Source organism: Zootoca vivipara, chromosome 10, assembly GCF_963506605.1.
Source record: "Zootoca vivipara chromosome 10, rZooViv1.1, whole genome shotgun sequence".
NCBI classification, from domain to species: domain Eukaryota; kingdom Metazoa; phylum Chordata; class Lepidosauria; order Squamata; family Lacertidae; genus Zootoca; species Zootoca vivipara.
This window is the reverse complement of record NC_083285.1, coordinates 18,425,111-18,446,205: the sequence shown is the minus strand read 5'-3', so window position 1 is coordinate 18,446,205 and position 21,095 is coordinate 18,425,111. Positions and strand designations below refer to the sequence as shown.

The 21,095-nt window shown below is 42.4% G+C and overlaps 1 protein-coding gene across 3 annotated transcripts in view; it reads right to left on the bottom strand.

The window, feature by feature from the left end:
- Positions 1-21,095, bottom strand: part of CTTNBP2 (cortactin binding protein 2) — a 121,074-nt gene that overhangs the window by 31,583 nt on the left and 68,396 nt on the right. For all 3 annotated transcript variants that reach the window (XM_035127368.2, XM_035127367.2, XM_035127372.2), the window contains 9 exons: positions 17,600-17,854; positions 14,936-15,053; positions 9,211-9,486; positions 7,512-7,607; positions 6,060-6,139; positions 3,746-3,832; positions 3,545-3,644; positions 1,460-1,612; positions 723-910 (listed from right to left, as the gene is read on the bottom strand). In XM_035127368.2, the coding sequence (XP_034983259.2) occupies positions 723-910; positions 1,460-1,612; positions 3,545-3,644; positions 3,746-3,832; positions 6,060-6,139; positions 7,512-7,607; positions 9,211-9,486; positions 14,936-15,053; positions 17,600-17,854 (1,353 nt within the window). The remainder of the gene's footprint in view (positions 1-722; positions 911-1,459; positions 1,613-3,544; positions 3,645-3,745; positions 3,833-6,059; positions 6,140-7,511; positions 7,608-9,210; positions 9,487-14,935; positions 15,054-17,599; positions 17,855-21,095) is intronic.

The window sequence follows — 21,095 nt, the reverse complement described above, 5'->3', positions numbered from 1 at the left end:
ATTGTTGCCGGGTGATAAGCTCTCATCCTTCAGGTTTGTCACAGACACGTAAGGGATGGAAACCACTTCAGGTCAGTTTTTAAAAGCAGTGACACCTCTACTGAGGTCTTAAACGGTAGCAGTTAACAGCACACAGAAAATGCCTCCTTGACACATATTGGTGATGTAATTGCCTGCCAATAAGCCAAGACCACTCAAAAGCAATTCTGCAATTTGATTTAAGAAAGGCTTGTGCATGAAAGTTGCTGGTTTGTTGCTGGTACGTAGGAATGATGATGAAGTTCCATCCATGTATTTAAAAATATATACAGTCAAACCTCGGCTCCCGAATAGCTCCGTTTTCGAACATTTCAGCTCCCAAACGCTGAAAACCCGGAAGTAAATGCTCTGGTTTTCGAATGTTTTTCGGAAGCTGAACATCCGACGTGGCTTCCGCTTGAGTGCAGGAAGCTCTTGCAACCAATTGGAAGCTGCGCCTTGGTTGTCAAACGTTTCGGAAGCCAAACGGACTTCCAGAACGGATTACATTCGACAACTGAGGTTTAACTGTACCTCAGTTCATAAACTAAACCGCAGAAGCTTATTGAGCTGATCAATGGCTCATGTCTTTGTCCTCCACCATGGAAGAGCTTTAGTTCTCTTGTTAATTTATTTGGTCCTAGTAACGCCAGGCACCTTTTGTAATGGACAGTGACCTGAAACTCAAGCAGGCCTGCTCCTACCTTGCTTAAAACCTTCCTTCTTAAGAACCTTCGCAGGAGGCCATGGATCGGTTCTCCGTCCCATCTTAGCTGAACCCAGAGGAAATGTTGCTGAACCATCAGGTCAGAGCCTTGAAGCCGAGATTTTGCAATGGTCCCCATAAGAAAACAATTCTCGTGGAAATAATAAGCTTCAGATGTGCCATTGGCTAAAAGGAAAAAAAAACAATCAAAAGAGAAGAAAAACTCAAAATAAAACACCCAGATAATAGAGCTAATAAAAAAACCAGGATCAAAATGCAAGCTCATTGAAATGGATTACATATCACTGTGGTCGGGTTCGTATGCCAAACCAAGGGCACTGTCATTCTGCACTTGGCTAAGCCATGCGTTGGCTGAGTGTGCCATCGGCAATGTTTAGCTCTCCTGGAGACTCAAACCATAGGATATACCTTGCTTATAGCTTGTGGTTTGTCTCAAGAGAGCTAATCCATGATTCTGGGTTCGGGTGCCCTGCTAAGGCTATGGCTTAGCTCAGTGCAATGCCGCTCTAGAGAGACCAGGGGGGAGTCAGGTGCAGGCTGGCATGTTTGTGTGCTTGTGCTAAGCCTGTGTCAAGCAGTGGAAATTGGAGTTCTTGGGGAAATCCATTTATCGTTTAAGCCTGTGTCAAGGGCAACTTCCAAAGAAAACTTTGCTCTTTAAAAGTGTGTTTTCCATAACAGTGAACCCAAGAGAAACAACAAGAATTTCTGTACCTTTCTTTATAGTGTAGGGGTTCTCAGAGCCACGGTTTTCAAGAGGTTGAAGAAACTCCCCCAGTAATTCCAACAATGTCGCTTTTTCCAAATTCTCTAAAATTACAATGGTTCTGCTGTTTACAGAAGGCTGTTTCACGGGGATCAGGCAACCTGTGGATACAAAGAGCTTATTGTGGCTGCCCTCTCTCTATTTACAACATGCATTTTTCATAATAAGAACATATCTAGAGCATGTAGGAACTTTGATGCTGCTCTTGTCCAACCCCCTTTGCCCCCCAAATATCTCATGGCAGCATGACTAACCTTCCTTGGCTCAAGGGCCACATTCACTCTTGGCTATCCCTCCAAGAGCCACATGCTAGCCATGGAGGGTCTAACCAAACATGAGAATAGTGCCCCCCCCAAACACAGAAACACACAGCCCTTCCCTCCGCAGATCAGCAGACGGAAGGTTATCGGTTTTTCTCTGCTTATCAAACGATTGTTCGGTTGACCGAGAAGGGGGCAACGTGCATCTGCCATCAGGATACTGGGTTCTACCCACCTCTGTTTGAACAGAGGCAACAGGACAATGGGAACGGATACCTCTGTTAGACTCCTCTCAACTCTCTTAACTAAACAAATACATTTCTGTCTCCAGCCTTTGTGTCTGGCAAAACAGATGCACACTTTTGACAACTTTGCTTATTGTCAGGGACGGTGCTGAGGAGGACTACAATGAGGAGGCATGGTGGGTGCCGCCTCCTCTTCCCCCGACCCAGAATCTCCCCAGGAGCAGGAGGGCAGTATAGATTTCAAACAGTGGTTTGCAGAAGGGCATAGATCAGAAGGGAAAAGCTAGGAAATACTGGGTGAAGGGCAGCTAGGAGAAGAAACACACTGGAAGAGAGAGGGTTAACAGATTCACATTCATTGGACAGCATCCCCCTCCCCACTCCTAGGAGAGCTGAGAAAGTTGCCGAACAGAAAGCACAGCGACTTCAAGCTCAGGGTACCAGATGTGGGGGTGACGTGGACTGAGAGGGACGGGTGCAGCCTTAATTGGAAGCACCGCCATTATTCAAGGGAGACATCCATTATCCCTCACTGTGATAATTTAAGAATTCTAACTGGTAAGAAGACTCCGTTCACTTTGTCCTGCTTATTTACTGCCAAGGGCGGCGGCGGCGGGGGGCGATTCCTTGAAGCCTGACACTTTTAAACCTAACTTTTAAACTGAAACAGCTAACTTAGTCATAATTACCTTGAAAAAGTTTCACTTGTTTGTTAAGGACAAGTTAGACTGTTAGACCAGCCCAATCAAAATAGTCAGGTATGAACTTGGGGTGGTGGTGGGGTGGTCACATCATCATCATTTGTTCTTTATTTCATTTTGCTAAACCAGACATAGGCAATCTCAGCCCTCCAGATGTTTTGGGACTACAACTCCCATCATCCCTAGCTAACAGGAGCAGTGGCCAGGGATGATGGGAATTGTAGTCTCAAAACATCTGGCAGGCCGAGTTTGCCTATGCCTGTGCTAGACAGACGTATAAGGTGCCTGTAAATCTCTTGAAAGCTTTATTCCTACAATCATTGGTGAAGAATGATTTAGAGATAGAAACACTCTGGGTGAATCCTGAGGGAAGTAGACACACGAGGTTCAGAATGGGAATAAACTATCGAGAGAATTCTGCCTATCCCTTATAATACCCATAAGACAACTTTAATTTACCTTCATTTCATTTCATTTCATGCTATTCATATGAATTAAATCTTTTCAAATCACATATAATAATTGATCGTGGTTTGTTTGTTTTTATAGAAAAAAGGCATTTTTAAATTCCACACCTATCCTCACATCTGTCAGGAGAGATATAAAAGAAAACGATTCAAAGCTTGATATTAAATTTTGTCTTTAGTTCAGGCTCTGTCTCTTTTTCACACCATCAATTTTTGTCTCTGGATTTTCTGAAAAGTTAGATTAAAAATATGCCATAGGGTGCACAAAGTGCTTTGGTGTATTTCCTTTGCAAATATCATTAAAAGTAAGCCTTCTTGTTTTTAATCCCAGCCTCCGCTGATTTATTAAAATCATCTTACCGCTGTTGATGAATAATTCTGCAAGTTGCTCCTTGGAGAAATCAGAATCTATCTTCACTTTGACAATTTCACAGCTGAATCCTGCAGCCAGTTGCTTGTGCTGTGTTAAAAAGTTCACAAATTCAGCAGAGGTGAATAATAGGCTCTTTCTACCCCGCCCCATGCCCCATGCCAAAATGTTGTATAGTTTTATCTTATTACCTTCATACAGAGGGCTATTTGGTATGCCACATAATCTTGCAAGCTTCCTTCCGGTCCATGGAAGATAATATTGCGGTACTGTTCCACCTATAGATAAAAACAGTAATATTTATATGTACTTTCACGGGCCTGTTTTAAAATGAATGAAAAGAGGTGTTTATTGTTCTTCAGACACTCCTTATAGTGCAATCACACAGATGTCTACTCAAAAGCAAGTCCCACTGAATTAAAAGGGACTTTACTCCCAAGAACGTGCCATGTAGGACTGCAGCCTTACAGATTTTTAAAAATGTAATTAGAACATGGGTGGCCACATGATACCCATTTTAATGCGGGGGGGGGGAATGCTCACAGCCAACAGCTTATAAAATGATAACAGTTAATTGCTCTGTTTCTATTCGGGGTTCATAAAAACATTAAGGACAATTCTACCATCCCTACATCACAAGTCTGGAAGGATACACATCCCTTTTGATTCTTAGTACTGTATAATGTCTTAACTAGAGTGAATGTTAACAAAGACACCAGTCAGTTATTACCCCTGAAATAGAAAATCAAAATGCCATTTTATATCCAATGCCGGGATATAAAGTGCTTCTTTGGGTGCATCCAAGGACTTTGTCATGCCCAAAAGGGCTGTTGTATTTTCTCCCCTTTAACCAGTAGATCGCTGTGACATTTCACCCAGTGTCAAAAGCAATGGCGCGCAGTCCTGTTATTTGAGAATCCCCTTGGCTGCGCAGAATGAACTGTGCAATTCTTTGGACTGTGAGCAGGATTTGATTTTTTTTAAAATTAAATAAAATCAATGTATCTGGCTAGAATAACAGAGGAGGGCTTTTCAAAGTATTCTGCGTTTCCTGTGCTGCTATTCCCGGAACGAAATCTAACGCTCGTGTCTCAGTTTCCTAGCAACGTAACTACCTGTAAAGGGTTCTGAAGATAAGTTTACAAATTGAATTCCAAGAGGACTAAATTAGCTCTCTACCACTGTAATAGCCATGTCCTTTGAAGGCTAACTTGCCACTCCTGAGAATTTTGCTTCCTTGCTTTTAAGTGAAAACGGATAGTAAAAGGAACTTTATAGTAAGTGAACTCGGTGTACGAAACTTTAGTGAAGCTTTATAGCAGGGAAGGGTTAGCTGTTTGCAGGGTGAGGTCTGCGCAACAAATGCAACTCCAATGTTATAATGTGACTCGTTCCAGCCTGGAAACAGCATGTGAAGGGCTGGTGAAGGAGGTAATGGCATGGCGCACATTGGCGCAGTCCAGGGGGCGAGACACTTAGCCCTTGGTCTGAGAAATGTTCCCCATCTTGCTGTTACATGACAGTTCTGTTGCCCTGATAGTTAAATGCAGCACCCATGTTCAGGGACAATGCTCCTCTGAATCACATGTGCTGGCATGGGAGGGCTGGTTGCCATCACAGCTCGTCTGTGGACTTTGCACCCGGGCAACTTTTTGGGAACAGGGTGCCGGATCAAAGTGGACCTTGGAACTGATCCAGCAAGGCTCTCTTTATAGCCTTAAGAAAGCAATAGCATTCTGGCACAGGCAGAGAAAACCAGCAAGATAATAAGAGTTAAGACTTGCATTCTTCAGAGCCCAAAGACCGGGAGAAAATATTCTGTGCCAACATTGTTTTATGCCTTTCTTGAGTGGCTGCTTCTCTAATTCCTTTTTCAGATTACAGGTAGGTAGCCGTGTTGGTCTGGGTCGAAGTAAAATAAAAAAATTCCTTCAGTAGCACCTTAAAGACCAACTAAGTTTTTATTTTGGTATGAGCTTTCGTGTGCATGCACACTTCTTCAGATCATACCAAAATAAATACTTAGTTGGTCTCTAAGGTGCTACCGAAGGAATTTTTTTATTTCCCTTTTTCAGAGCAGCAGAATGGAACCACTTGTCGTAGTGGGGACATATCCATAAAAGACTCCAATTGCTCAAAAGCAACCAGGATCGGATCCAATTAGTTTAAAAGATAACAAGAGGAGGACTGAGGGTGCAGTCACACAACGATTTTACTCTCACTTCAACATGGGTTTTGTCGTCATGGTGAGATCCATGAGAAACTTGGTTATCTGAATCGGTCCATAACATATTTGGCTCTTGACAGAGAAGACAGATGAGGAAAAAATCTGTATGTTGCAGAGGCTAGAGCACTGGCTCCCTTCTAGAGAGTACTGTAGAAGGGCAGAGCTCGAGAGGCTGTCCTCCAAACAGTTAGAAAACACAAGAAGTTTGTTAATTTTTACAAAATGATTGCGGCGGAGAGAGATTAACATTGCTAAGGCAGAACTAAGCTGATCCTTACCAGCCTGAGGTAATTCTGCAGCGTCTGAAGATGGATCATAGATGCATAAGTCACACTGTGCAGACAGCCTTCTTGAGGACCTTTAAAGGAAAGGATACAAATGAACACAACCCTAAGCTCTGCGGGGGGTTAAGCTGCATGGAGCCAGAGCTGTGATAAATGAGCAAGTTGTTTGGACACCAGACTATAGGGATCCCTGCAGTCCTAAAGAGGTTCTGCTTTCCCCAGCTTGCTGTACTTTCATTCCCTGCTTCTGTCTCATTTTCTTGCACTTGGAATCTCTGCAATTTGCCCTTTCTTTCATCCTACCAACCATGAAGAATCTTTCCTGTGGTTGTCCTCCCCAGATCAGGTACTCCCTAGAAGCTATTTTCTGCAAATACTGCCACACAATAAATGCAAGGGGGGGGGGTGTTAAAAGAGTACTCACAGCCTGGCCAGATGCAAATTGTGCAGACTTTACAAAGAGGCACAGACATTTAATTTTGCTGTGGTTTTTGCACATGTGTACTCAGAAGTAAATATATTTGTGCTTAATGGAGCCTAGTCCCAGGTTAAGTGGCACATGACGCCAGCTGGGGCAATAAGGAAACAAAATGACTTTGTGCTTTTTTCTTAACCTGTAAAGGTAAAAATGGCAAAGGCAACACCATTTTAAAAATGAAAGTCAATCACTCTGCTTTCCACAGTGGTTAGAGGCCTAAATTAACTCATTTTCGGAGTTAATCCACTGTGCACACTAACCTGGGATTAAGCTCAATTGAGCGTAAGTGGGACTTGGGCATCTAAAACATGAAATATTCAGGCCACAATAAGCCTGGTTGAAGACTTGAAGCTATGCTAATTTGCATATTGGGTAGGGAGGGTAAGGCATGGCTGCATATAATACAAATATGAATCAGTCTGGTTAAACGACACAAACTTTAATGCCTATGATACAAGCTCTAAGTCTCCTTTTGCAGCCATTTTATGCCTCTTTCTATATCTTCACAGCAGCCGTGTGATAGGGCAAGAGTAACCAAAGTCAGGAAGTGAGCAAAAACAATGTGAAACTGCACAGAGTATTTGCTTTTTGTTTTTCCAGGTTGGCTAATAATAATAATAATAATAATAATAATAATAATAATAATAATGTGTGCGTGTTTTGCTGAGAGCTGTGAAACTGCATATTGTGAAGGGCATTTTTAAAAATATGGATCACAAATATTATTCTAATATTTTCACTAGACAATACTATTTTGTGGCTATAAACTTCCCTGCTTTCCTTGTTGTTCGGGTTTTCCCTTTGAACATATTGAAGGAAAGCTTATTTATTCGCTGAACTTCAAAGCTTAAGAATGTAGCATGTAATTACTCAAGATGACAACTTTCAGTAAACCATTGGCTATCCATCACAATAAACATTTACGCAAATACTGTATGTGAAGCCAAAGCAGGAGCAGACATACTTACCAAGCAAAAATATGATTATATGTTCCACCTGATTCCTTTTCAAAAATTCCCAAGGTGGTTGAGGAAATGCCTGACCTATTGACCATGAAACATTGCCTGTTAAGAAGAACATGAAAGTGGTCATGCTTATATGCATTTGAAGACACTTTTACTATGACAGAGTATATATGTCATGTCACATGAATTTAAATTTGGTTAGTTTTAACGGATATTTAATGTAAATATAAACTGTTAATGTTTTAAAAAGCTTTACATAGTGCCCCTGAGTGGTTTGGGCAACACAGTCAGATGGACAGGGTACAAGAATAATAAAGTTATCACCATCATTACTTTACCTACCAAGGTTGCATAATATGGCACCTTTCTTATTCTGTAATGTTTAAAAGCTATTATGACATAGGGGACTAAGAAAAATAAGCTTATACTGAAAGTCTAGAGTTGGCTCCAGAGTGTGACCAATTTGCCAGGGACGGAACATCAACAGAAGGTCCACTGCCCTTTTCTACGTTGCACAGACTTGCAGTGTTTCTCAACCAGTGTGCCTCCAGATGTTTTGGGACTACAACTCCCATCATTCCTGACCACTGGTCTTGCTAGCTAGGGATGATGGGAGTTGTAGTCCCAAAACATCTGGAGGCACACTGGTTGAGAAACACTGGCACAGAGTATCCAAATAGATCAGATGCGGCCTAAGGGAATTCTTGGTTTACATGCGCCACTTGTTTCTTTATTTAAAGCATTTATACTCTGTCATCACAGGGTGATGAGGAATTGTGCTGGATGCAGAAGAGAACGGGATGGGATTATGGCCATCGTGTGGTCTGCATGACAGGAGAGGTACACTATTTTGGGAGTGGGAGTTTAGACTGAGGTGCAAACCCAGCCAAAGAGAGGTACTGTATACAATGTAGTTTCAGAAGGCAACAAAGGCGGCTTCCAGAACTGTCGGCTAGCCTCATACCATTCCAAAAGATTTATTAAACACTTCCCTACTCACTCAGTCCCCGGCACACCACATAAAAAGGTATGCTAAAAAGTGGCATACTAATATTATAATGAAACATCTGGAGGGCACAAAGTTAATTTATTGGCATTTACTTGTTTAATCACGGTTCAATTTTGGCCATTGGGTTAGTATATAGAGAGAACAAATGTGCTTCTTTATATTCCATCAGTCAACTGCATAAGGTAAAAAAAAGGTAAAGGATCCCTGGACTGTTAAGTCCAGTCAAAGGCAACTATGGGGTTGTGGCACTCATCTCGCATTCAGGCTGAGGGAGCTGGCATTTGCCCACAGACAGCCTTCTGGGTCATGTGGCCAGCATGACTAAGCCGCTTCTTGTGCAATGGGACACCATGACGGAAACCAGAGCACACGGAAACGCCATTTACCTTCCCACCACAGCGATACCTATTTATCTACTTGCACTGGCATGCTTCCGAACTGCTAGGTTGACAGGAGCTGGGACAGAGCAATGGGAGCTCACCCCATCGCAGGGATTCGAACCGCCGACCTTCTGATCGGCAAGCCCAAGAGGCTAAGTGGTTTAGACCACAGCGCCACCCGCATCCCCTCAATTGCATAATACACCAGGAGTTCAGTACAACACCCTTAGCCAAGATACTTGATGCATAACACGTAACCCAAAACATAGGATTTTTTTTCTTTTTCTACAAAGCTAAGAGTGCTAATAGATACCAAGTTTGATGGATAATATACTGCTTGCAGTGAGGCCGATGGTGGATTCTGTGGTGTTATTAAGTGTCAAGTCTTCTAGGCTCTTCCATCCATCAGAAGTGATTGCTTGGAAATGGTTTGCCACTGCCTGGCTCACTGCTTTTGAAAAATCATCCCATGCTGTCTGCTTGCGGATGTTTAACACATAGATGGTGTTTTCCATTTCAAGATCATCTGTACCACAATGGGCTGGCTCCACCTGGCTAAGTGCAATCCATAAAGGTATCTTCAGAGCATCTGTTTAAATAGGATGGGAGAACCTGAATGTAGCAAAATCTAGATGCAATGACACAGTTACAATAAATAAATAAAAGAATACATACATCTGAAAAACAACATGCAAACCCTGGGTACAATTGGTAGCTCCATCAGATAGAAGAGAATATAAATCCAAGTTTGTTTCCTGTATAGCCAAGAGCATATTCTCTTTCATTGTCCACTCCACAGCATGCTGCGTGAACGTGTGTTGCCCCCCCTTCTGGGTACTCTGACACCGCAGCATGGTGGAAATGTTGGATTCTGCCTGTCTGACATTGATCATAAGGTGACTGCGGGAGTAGCTGAGTTTTTGGCAGCAGTGTCTCAAGGAGTAGTTTAATAGGAAGAAATCTCAGATTATATATATACATACATACACATACAATTAGTATATGCAGTTTACTGTTGCCTCTTTGTATGCATTTTAAATACTTTTGTATGTGATTCTTTTTCTTGCGATTCTGTTTGTAAAATGCCTAATAAAGGTTTGATAGTACAGTGGAACCTCGGTTTATGAACACCTCGGTTTACGAATTTTCGGTTTACAAACGCCGCGGACCCATCTGGAACAGATTAATTCACTTTCCATTACTTTCAATGGGAAAGTTTGCTTCAGTTTATGAACGCTTCCGTTTATGAACAGACTTCTGGAATCAATTACACCCATGCTTCGGGTTAAGTACGCTTCAGGTTGAGTACTCTGCAGACCCGTCTGGAACGGATTAATCCACTTTCCATTACTTTCAATGGGAAAGTTCGCTTCAGTTTGTGAACGCTTCAGTTTATGAACAGACTTCCGGAACCAATTGTGTTCATAAACCGAGGTACCACTGTATAACCAATTTATTTTATCACTTGATCTAGCTGTAGGAAAAGCTCCAAAAATGTCCGAGAGCCACTTCAAATGTGATAGAACCAACACACCACACACAGAAAAGGCTTTGATGTACGAAAGTTTGCAGCTTGCATAATGACCATCATGCGTGGCAACAGAACAATTGTGCCCACCTTTTGATTTCCATGAGGTCTGAACTACTCCAAAGTAATCATAGGGGAGTATTTTAGCCTTTCCCACAGCACTTCAGAATGCCTGTTATTGAGTATATTTCACGCTGATCTCATTTTAAATTTGATTGATAGTACTGATTTAGATTTACGTTTGATATGGTGTTATGACTGCCAATTAATGGACCTGCGTTTGAACTGCTGGTACCAGGCTCCCTTCCTGCAAACATGGTTTTTCCAATTCAGAAAGATGATGCAGTCCATAACGTTGCTGTTAGCATGGTTGCCATGGAGACAGATGGGATTTAAATAACTATTTCTGCACCACCTGTGGAAATGCCAACAACATATAAAGGGACCACCTGGGCATGACTGCTCTAACTGCCAGTTCAAACACATCATACCCCAATACCTAAATAACTCTGAACAACCTTCAGGAAGAGAAGTGCCTCAGTTAAAAAAAAACTTGAATGATTCCACAATCACTTATTCAACTGCTGAAACAGCTAGGACTGTTTTTCTAACATTTAATTAAAAACCTGTCTGCTGAATTCCGACTACATCAGACCAACACGGCTACCTACCTGTATGCTGAATTCCACTAGTTCTTCGCCTTGTTTCCATACGTGGGAAGAAAGAATCCCACTTTTGACACCCTGTTATGTATTTTGAGAGCTGTTAACATGTCCAGCCCTGTTCTTTACCAACTCTTTCTACCTTCCTTCATATTCTTGGTATTCTGGGCATTCATCATCTTTGCAACAGGGAAAGCAAGGAGGCATACTCTCCTGTGTGCTGTGCTATAGCCCACATGCAACTATACTAGAGCTGAGCTGAAATTTCTCATAAGTCATTGCTGGAGGAAAATGCTAAGATTTTTCTTTTTCTCGCCCTTCTACAAAAAAAGCCATTTTGAATAATGTTCTTTGAAGGTTTTCTACCATTTTACTTACACACACACACACACAGAGAGAGAGAGAGAGAGACAGACAGACAGACAGACAAAATCATCAGCAAAACTGGATGCTTTCATCTGCCTCACCTGCAATAAAATGTACAGTATCTCTCCAACAGTTTGACTTTACCCCTCTTCCATCGCCTTACGAGATGTGAAAAATAAGAAATATATAAGGAAAAGCTGTGCTAATGAGCCCCAAACCTCAATAAACTGTTTGGATATTTCTCCCTCTCTCTGGAGAGATTTGCTGAAAAGCTCTTCTCGGTTTCTTTGCCCACAAATAGGGTGGACAATTTTGAGAAGTCATTTGCGGGTGGCTCTAGCTTATAATTATGTTATACTCTGGCCAAATCGCAGGTTCAACATTCTGAATGGCTTGATTATAATGCCAAATTTGCCTAGGAACTAGTTATACATGCAGTAAGGTAGAAATATGATGTTTCCCTTTGTTCTGTTCTGATCACAGTGCTATAGTTATTATGAAGTATAAAAAGGCATCCGGTATTCACAACAAAATAGTATTAAAATATACTGCTGGTTTGCATTTTATCTTCTGCGATACTAAGAATAGGCTTTTGCACACTACTGAACTTTGTGTTCTCCAAACAGTGCTGAAATCTCTTTTCCATACTGAAATCTGAAGGGTCTCCTGTGAACTGTACTCAAGAGACTGAAGTGCAGAATGTTTTTTAAAAATGTATTGTTTTCCATCTGGGACCACACACGTTTTCATGGTTGCTACAGAATAACTAAAGGTATACTATAAGTTGCACAACAATTGCAAAAGTTATTTTTACATGGAACCAGAAGGCAAGCTTTAAACTTTGTTTCCTTCATTTTAGAGTTATGTCAAATAAAATGATGGCTTTTTTTGGTTACTACTTACTAAACAGGCCAGGAAACTACAACTAATCCAGAATGCGGCAGCTAGACTGGTGACTGGGAGCAGCTGCCGAGACCACCATAACACCAGTCTTGAAAGACCTACATTGGTTTCCGAGCACAATTCAAAGTGTTGGTGCTGACCTTTAAAGCCCTAAATTGCTGAAGCCCTAAAGCCCTGAAGGAGCGTCTCCACCCCCATCGTTTAGCCGGGACACTGAGGTCCAGCTCCGAGGGCCTTCTGGCAGTTCCCTCCCTGTGAGAAGCAAAGTTACAGGGAACCAGACAGAGGGCCTTCTCGGTAGTGGCACCTGCCCTGTGGAACACCCTCCCATCAGAAGTCAAAGAAATAAACAACTATCTGACTTTTAGAAGGCATCTGAGGGCAGCCCTGTTTAAGGAAGTTTTTAATGACTGGTGTTTTAATGCATTTTTAACCTTTTGTTGGAAGCCGCCCTGAGTGGCTGGGGAAACCCAGCCAGATGGGCAGGGTATGTATGTATGTATGTATGTATGTATGTATGTATGTATGTATGTATGTATAAAGTGGCAAAAACCAATACAAAAGTGGCAGAAACAAAAACAAAGGAACAAAAGGATAAATTGATTCCCATCTCTAATGGTAATACAGTATCACAATTTTGTTTTCCCAATCTTGCTGTGCTATGAAGTGGGATGGGATTCTAAATGCTTACGGTTTGGGACAGGAAGATGGAAAGCATATCAGAGAGAAAGCTCTCTTAAGCGGTCTTCTCCGGCACAGATCCCTGTGTTGCAAAATCCACTCTTCCTGCTTCAGTGGCGGAAAACAATCTACTTCCGTGCTCCTCAATTGATGTCAAAGGGTACAACTCTATTAACACTTCCATTTAAAGTTCCATGTGAGATCCAGCCCTGGGGACACATCCATTTAGGTGCTAATTTAGGGCTCCAGATAAGATGCCTCAGCATATCCAATCTCCATGGCATAAATATGGCGCAGAAATTCTCTCTGGTGCACTGCCAAACCACACAGCTGACAGGGCTCAAAGCAGGACTCCTATATACATAATGGGCTTTCACTTTCAACATAAGGGAGCCCCCTGGTGGAGGGAGAAGTGTCTGCCTTTTCCAGAGATGTGTCACATTAAGAGTTAGCATGGGGGGGAAATGAATGCAAAAAGAGAGAGAATATTCTTATATGCTACAACAGCAGCAATAATATTAATTGCCAGAAATCGGAAAGGACAATTAGTACCAAGAAAAGAGGAATGGCGGGATAAATTATTTGAATACGTATCTCGAACTGGCAAAAATGATGGAGACAATTAGGAGATAGCCAAACCAAAAGTTCAAAAAGGAATGGGAAATTTATAAAGAATATATATATTTTTTGAAAAAACCAACCGGTGCCCTCAAGTTAAAACCTGGACAGGCTTTGATCAATTTTCGCAAACCACAATATGGATTATTAGTATTCAGATAACAGAAGAAATGGTGAAATGATTAAAGAAGCAGTTTATAAAACAGATAATAAGACAGATCCGCTTTGAGGAAGACGGAAGTCTAATGGGGAAGATAAGGAATTGGGAATTAAGAACATGGTGGCATAAGTTCTTTTGTAAGAATGTATGGATTTTGTTATTATTTTATCATTTTGGTTAATTTATTGTGTGCTTTTGTTAAGTAAGAAAACTAATAAAAAGCATATTTCAAAAAAGTTAAGAGTTAGCATTACAAACTGAAAGGAAGACACCAGGCAGAATTGCCCTAGCAATCCAGTTCAGTGGATAACACTGGAAAAGTTTACTTTGGATTCCGGCTTCAGTGTGATCTCAGTGGGAGGCCTTTGGCAAAGGACTGTGAGCTGCTGTGAACTCTGGGCTGTAGAATCCCATTGGGTCATTTTAGCAATGAGATAGGCATGGCCGGTGGCTTGGCTCTGCCGCTGCATTCCACCAAACCAACATCCCCTCCACCTTTGCCCTTCCCCAAAAGGTGGTGTAGTCAGTGGTTCAGTTCCACCTGGTGAGCTGTTTCTGAATATATGGCAAATGAACTAATAAAGGTGTTTTATGCGACCACTCACTCTCAAGCCAATGGGATTTAATGGTGAAACAGGATTTAATGGACACAACAGCAGCATGCTGTACTAAATGTAAGAATGGTCAAAAGCGGTAAATAATAACAATAACAGCAACAATAAAAAAAATGCCAGCCTGCGCTATATTTGCCCAAAAGTGATGCAAAGGTAACACTGTAAAACTTTGACAAGGAAGATTCCTTCTTGATGATTCAGGAACCAAAACATGCAGGAGGGAATTTTAGCTCCCATTTCCAAAAGCAGACTCCATTTTGCCTGTCTGTTTAGGAGCAGTCTCCAATTCAGATGTAGTCTCCATGGCAGTAAAATGATAATTCTGCCACAAGGTTACATCTCTCTGTCACACACATACTCTCAGTATGCCTGAGAATCAGCAACATACAACTACGCAACAATATGCAATTTACAGCAATGGGCTTTTTCGGCAATGCTTGGCCGCTGCACAGAATCTGTCGCTTTCCCAGAAATTTCCACGTATTCATGACTTAGCTGTTACTCACTCAGATTCTCTAGAAGCTGCTTGCAGTCATCGGTGGCAACATCATGCAGGGTTTGGTTGCATTTATCTTCCCTCTCAGCCTCAAGTTCCCCGTGGCTACACAAGAGCTCTAGGCAACTCTGGGAAGATAAGAGCAGGAGGGTTTCAAGGAATTAGCTTGAGCAGAAACTAAGTTATTACCTGGATCCAGCTTTTATAGTGCCCTCATTTCAGCCCTTAAAATACATACTTCCAAACACTGAGAAATTATCTATTAAGAGGTTCGGTTTTCTGACAGGGAAAACTTTGATCACGAGATCCCCTCATTTAATGTTCCCCTAGTCTGATTATGTAAATCTGAATTGGGAGTGGCTATGCAAACTCTGGACCACTGGTGGGCTGGATGAGGGCCGATAAACTGAGTTTAAACGCTGACAGGACAGAGACTCTCTGGGTGAATGGTTCACATGTCCGGGATATAGTTAGCCGTTCTGGATAGGATTGCACTCCCTCTGGAGGAGCAAGTATGAAGTGTGGAGGTGTTTTGTGTCTGGAGGTGCAGGTGATCTCGGTGGCTAGGAATGCCTTTTACCAGCTTCAGTTGAGAAGATAGCTTAGGCTTTCCTTGGCCCAAGAGAGCTTGGCTACTATTGGCATTGGCAACCTCAAGACTGGATTACTGCAATATGCTCTATATCAGGCTTCCACTGAGTTTCACCTGGAAGCTGCAACTGGTGCAAAATGCAGCTAGGTTGTTGGCGGAGGTATCCCAGCAACATCATATAAAACATCTGCTGAGGGAGCTTGCACTGGCTGCCAAAATGCTACTGGATGCTCAAGCCGAGCATTTAAAGGTAAACCGGTTAGCCTAAGGGACTGCCTTGCCCTTATAAAATGTGTGCCTTGCAACTGTAATCTTCCGAGGGGGCATGGCTGAAATGGCTAACGCACCCAGCATCATGATCTTTTGATACTATGGAAGACACCCTCCTCAGCCACACCCTCACCTGCCCTGCTTTGCACCCTTCCTAGAATGTTTTTGCCTGGCCAGAATGTGCCGTTGAACTCTTATAAAGCTTCTTGCTCACCTGGAGGGAGGATAGAGAGCCATGTGAAGAAATGAGCCTATTGGGCAAAGGTGAAATCCACATGTACAGTATTGCTTTGCCCACTTCTGCTTCTGCCTTGCCCATCACAGGCATGTGGCCCCTGGAAGGGATGTGGCCCTCAGGCTGAAAAAGATTCTCCCAGCTCTATGTGGATGTCTCCTAAGTGAGAATGGTGGAGTTCCCTATGCATGTTTCTCCTTTCCAAGTGCTAGTGCCTATTACTGAATTAGCCACTTAATGAAAGCCACTTCATGGTTATAAATCTGATCTAAATTTATTAACTTAAAGCATAGCTAGAAGCTTCCCACTGGCCACAAGGATTGCCAGTAGGGCTGTGCCATCTGCTGCAAACTATACAATCTGCAAAATCGGCTTCTGTTATCAGGTGTCTTTCCCCCCAGGATATCATGTGATGCTAGCTGTAGTGGGCAGCTAAAAACAATGCTAAATCAGCTAAATAATATCCAAAGGTCAAGGTAATTTAGAGTTTTGTTTCCAACAGCGTTCACCTCTGGGGCTAGACTGAGGAGAAATGGTGGGGACTGCCCCCTTCTCCTGGACATTCCCAAGAACAGGAGGACAGTATAGATTTAGAACAGTGGTTTGCAGAAGGGCATAGTTCATAGACTGCAGAGGGCAGAAGCTGGGAAATACTGGAAGAGGATCAGCAGGAAGAAGCAGCAGCAGCAGGGAAGGGACAGCTGACAGAATCAGTGTCCTTGGAAAGCATTCCTGACCCCACCCAGGACCAGGTGAGCATTGAGGGTAGTAGAACAGAGAGCTCAGTGGCAGAAAACTTAGATTAGCCGACGCAGGGGTGACGTAGAATAGGGGAGACGTAGGGGGTGGGACTTTACTTGGAGCAACACCATTATTTAGGGAAGGCTGCATTCCTTGTCGCTCTCTGAATTATTGAACAAGTTGCTTGGTAAGAACTTTTATCATTTCTCTGATTCTTGGCTGCCACCATGGGAGGGATCAGATTCCCCAAGCCTGACACCCTGCAGCAACGGATCTAAATCATATTGATCTGATCTTGAGAGAAATTTACAAAAACGTATTGGAGGTAATTTGTGACCCCCACCCCTGAGATTTCGACTGCCTAGAGGCCTCCACAGGGTTTAATCTGGCACTGGTACCAGAACATCAAATGGAGCCAACCACGAGAGTGTAGTTTTACAATGGCAATACAATGGTCTGGGTCAATGCTAGTGGGACATAACCATCTCCTGTGACAATGACTTTCATATGTTAATGATGTACTGTAAGAAAAAAGAACCTCTGTGTGTTTGTCCTGAAACTTTGGTCAAACAGTCTAATGGAATGATCTCAACTGTTTTCAGTTTATTGTCTTTTAATATTTCCAGTGCTCGTATTCTAGGAACATCTATCATATCTTCCTCACCTGCGATGCAGTCTGTTAAAAAGGGGGCTTTTCCTCATTGTTTTATAAACTCCTTGACGAATGTGAAAAACAGTCTTGACTGTATCAGTCGCACACACACACAGCCAGTGGAACAGTGACTTAATCTTGATACCACGCCGCACTACACAATCTATTAGGCAGACTGACTGACCTTAAAGCCTTTTGACGCTGCTATGTGGGCTGCAGTCCAGCCGTCTTTGTCAGCGTGGTTGATGAGATCTGCAGAAACAATGGGCTTCGCTTTACGGTTACAGCTGTCAACCCCACACTCCAAGTCAAAGAGGCACGAATTAGCATCTGCTCCATTCACAAAGTTTCCATCTTCCGTCTTTCGGTAGTACATAAGAAATCTTAGGCAGTCAACATTATCAGCATCGACAGCAGCATGAAAGGGTGTCCAGCCATCCTGCAGAAACAAAAAACGGTGGGTGGGTGGGGGGGAGAGCGGGAGCTCAGAAACAACTCCAACCTGTTGAATGGATATTTATGGAATTTATGTGTTTTGTAAAACCTGCTGTCTGCTAACTATCTGAAGCAGTCAATAGTGTCTGGCTGTAAATGTTTTGACAAAGGCAGCCCATCTGTTATATCTGTAGACAACTGTATGTACTGGTACATAATGAAAAAAAAGGGGTGTAAAGTACTTCAGTTCTTCCTCTGAACAGTGTGGTGGGTGTTACTGCTTCTAGACCAAGATGGTTCACAAATGGGGGGGGCGTGCGAAATGAGTGGGGTCAATCCTTTCCCAAGGATGCTTTTAGCAGTATGATACCAAAACATAAAAAAGACCCTGGCCTAGAAGGCTGTAACTGTTACTGGAGCTTTCTCAGACGTCTTATCCCTTTCTTAGCAAATCTGTACAGTTTTATATAAGCACACCTCTTTAGCTCTGTGCAGAATTAAGCCTTTCCTGCATTAGCATAACAAAGCGAGCACAGCTGTTCTGCAAAAGCATTTTCAGTCCTTAATTTCTTTTGATGTATTTATGTGGAATCACCAGCATCCAAACTTGTATCTTTTTCTTATTATTATTTTCCCCTCTAAGTTATCATTACATTTGAGCCCACTACACAGTGCCCCCGCCCGCTTCATTTAACTGCAAAACAAATTCTAAGCATGTGCCTTACTTCCAATATTCCTTAATTTGAAATAAAGTAATACTAGTTCTCTCCCCAGCCCCTACTTAGGTCAATGGGAATATCCTTTTGCTAATGCATTTCCCTGCTTTTAGGGAACACAATTATAAACACAGAAGAAAGTAGTAAAAAAATCCATATATCTATCTATATCTATACTCTTTCAGACCAACTCCTTATGGCCTTATGGGTCTTGGTTTCAAACAAAAGTAAGTAGTAAGGGGTTCAATTGTTCACTGCCCCATTTGACCAAACTTTAATGAAAGGAAAATGCATCATTCTCATTCCTCTCTGCCATCCTTTACAACAGGCATGTCCAACAGGAAGATCATGATCTACCGGTAGATCACTGGACGTCTGTGGTAGATCACTGGCTCCCTCCAAAGAAGCTGAACAACTGTGGCTCCCCTAAAAAAAGCTCAACATTTTACCTCCTCCCTGAAAAAAACTCAACAACTTTGACCTGAACCCCAAAAAAGGGCGTACATCACTGCCAGTTTTTAACTCTGTGAGTAGATCGCAGTCTCTTGGGAGTTGGCCACTCCTGCTTTACAACAAGGCTAGCCCAAGAAATTTTACAGGGGGCCAAATGGTGCAGACACACTGTTCGAAACTGAGATATGAAAGCTAGGAGCTAAATGGCACCTTAAACCTAGGTTATGGGTGCAACAACAGAATGTCTATCGCTTTTTTAAAAATAACAGTAATACAAAGCTGAAAATGAATGAACTGCAGCTAAAATATTATGTTCATTTTTCACGTGGTCTAGTAGTCCTTCCCCTGCCTACTCCCCTAATATTCTTAAGAGGGTCTCTTCTCCAGTCTTTGGAGAGTAGCTGGAAGTGGGGAGGCAGAAAAAGGTCCCCCTTTCCTTTCACTCTGCAGTCTTAATCTGAAATCTTAGGCGCAGCACTGTGCCCAGAGCTCAGAAACTTGATCACGCTAATGAAATTCCCTGTCTGAAAATGTGCCTAGAACAATGAGGGTTTCGAACACTGTGTAGACACTTCACCCCCACCAAACCATGGCGCATAGTGCTTAAGGCTTGTCAATGTATTTTGGCATCTGTGGCAGAGAACTCTGCAAAAGCTTCTCCCACAGTCTGGCAGTAAAAAAAATCAATAATAATAAATTAAATAACGAGCAGTATGCTGTCCTTACATGAGAGCCAGAATCAACTGCCTGAGGCGGAAGCTTCCCTCTTTCTAATGGCAGGAGTGGCCCTGGCATACGGCCATGAAATCCTGCCTGTGGAAATTGGTCTGCATTCTGCCAAGACGTATATTTTGTGTAAATAAGTGTCGCATCACAGGCAATTTCTCATAAAGCAAAGCAAGGATCTAACAGGGGTGTGTGAGTGGGGGGCCACACACCAGTTAATAAATCAGCAGTCTGAAAGAGAAGCGTGGAACTGGACTAGATAGAGGGCAGTAGCAAAACCCTTTATGGATGCAGCTGGGTTGTTATCAAAAGCATTGCACCTGCTTGGATCAGAGATTTCTGAGAGCTGTTTCTGAGGCACTGCTTCTAAATAGCTCACCTTCCAAACCCTGCAGCTTAGAACTTATTGATCAATGGTTCAAGAAATGAACTACCAACCCACCATCAATTTAACTTGGACACAGATTGAAATTATGACATTAATTTAACTCGGATGAATTAACCCCTGTAACATATGTCAATCAAATTCCCTAGGCAGCAAATTCAAGAGTATAATCCCATGCATGCTGCTTACTCAGAAGTATTCCCTCCAGTTGTTCAACGGAAACAAACGTGAACAGGCACAGTGTTGCAAAGATCCTCATACGTATAAAAATGAAACGCAATTCTTCAGGCTTACTAGAACCCTGTAATATTTTCAACATCCAGTTTTATCCCAGCTCTCCAGAACACAGCACTGCTGCTTACCCAGTACATGAAAAAGACCAACTATTGTAGCCCACCTGGGATTGTACAGATGAAGGAATGGACATAGAGGACATTAGGGATTATTGCATTACTTTTCCTGGTTATAATGCTAGTGCTTCTCTCTCTGTATCTAATGTTCCTTTTGCGCTGCATTACAGTGGTACCTCGCAAGACGAATTTAATTCGTTCCACGAGTCAATTCGTTTTGCGAAAAAATTGTCTTGCGAATCGTGGTTTCCCATAGGAATGCATTGAAATTTCTTTTTTGGCCCATAGGAACGCATTAATTAAATTTCAATGCATTCCTATGGGAAACCGTGATTCGCAAGACGAATTTTTCGCAAAATGAATTCGTCTTGCGAGTCACCATTTGTTTTGCAAAAAATTCGTTTTGCAGGGCATTCGTCTTGTGAGGTACCACTGTACCTGCTGTGTTATGGAACTGGGCCTTTTTGATAGATCTACTACCAGGTTGAGCTAAAATTTATTGACACCAGAGGACATCATTGGATTTGTCACCCTGGAACCACAACCCCCACCCCCCCTCCCTGCCACCTTATGCACATGTGCACTTCTCTTCCCCATGAAAACAACAGGAAGAAA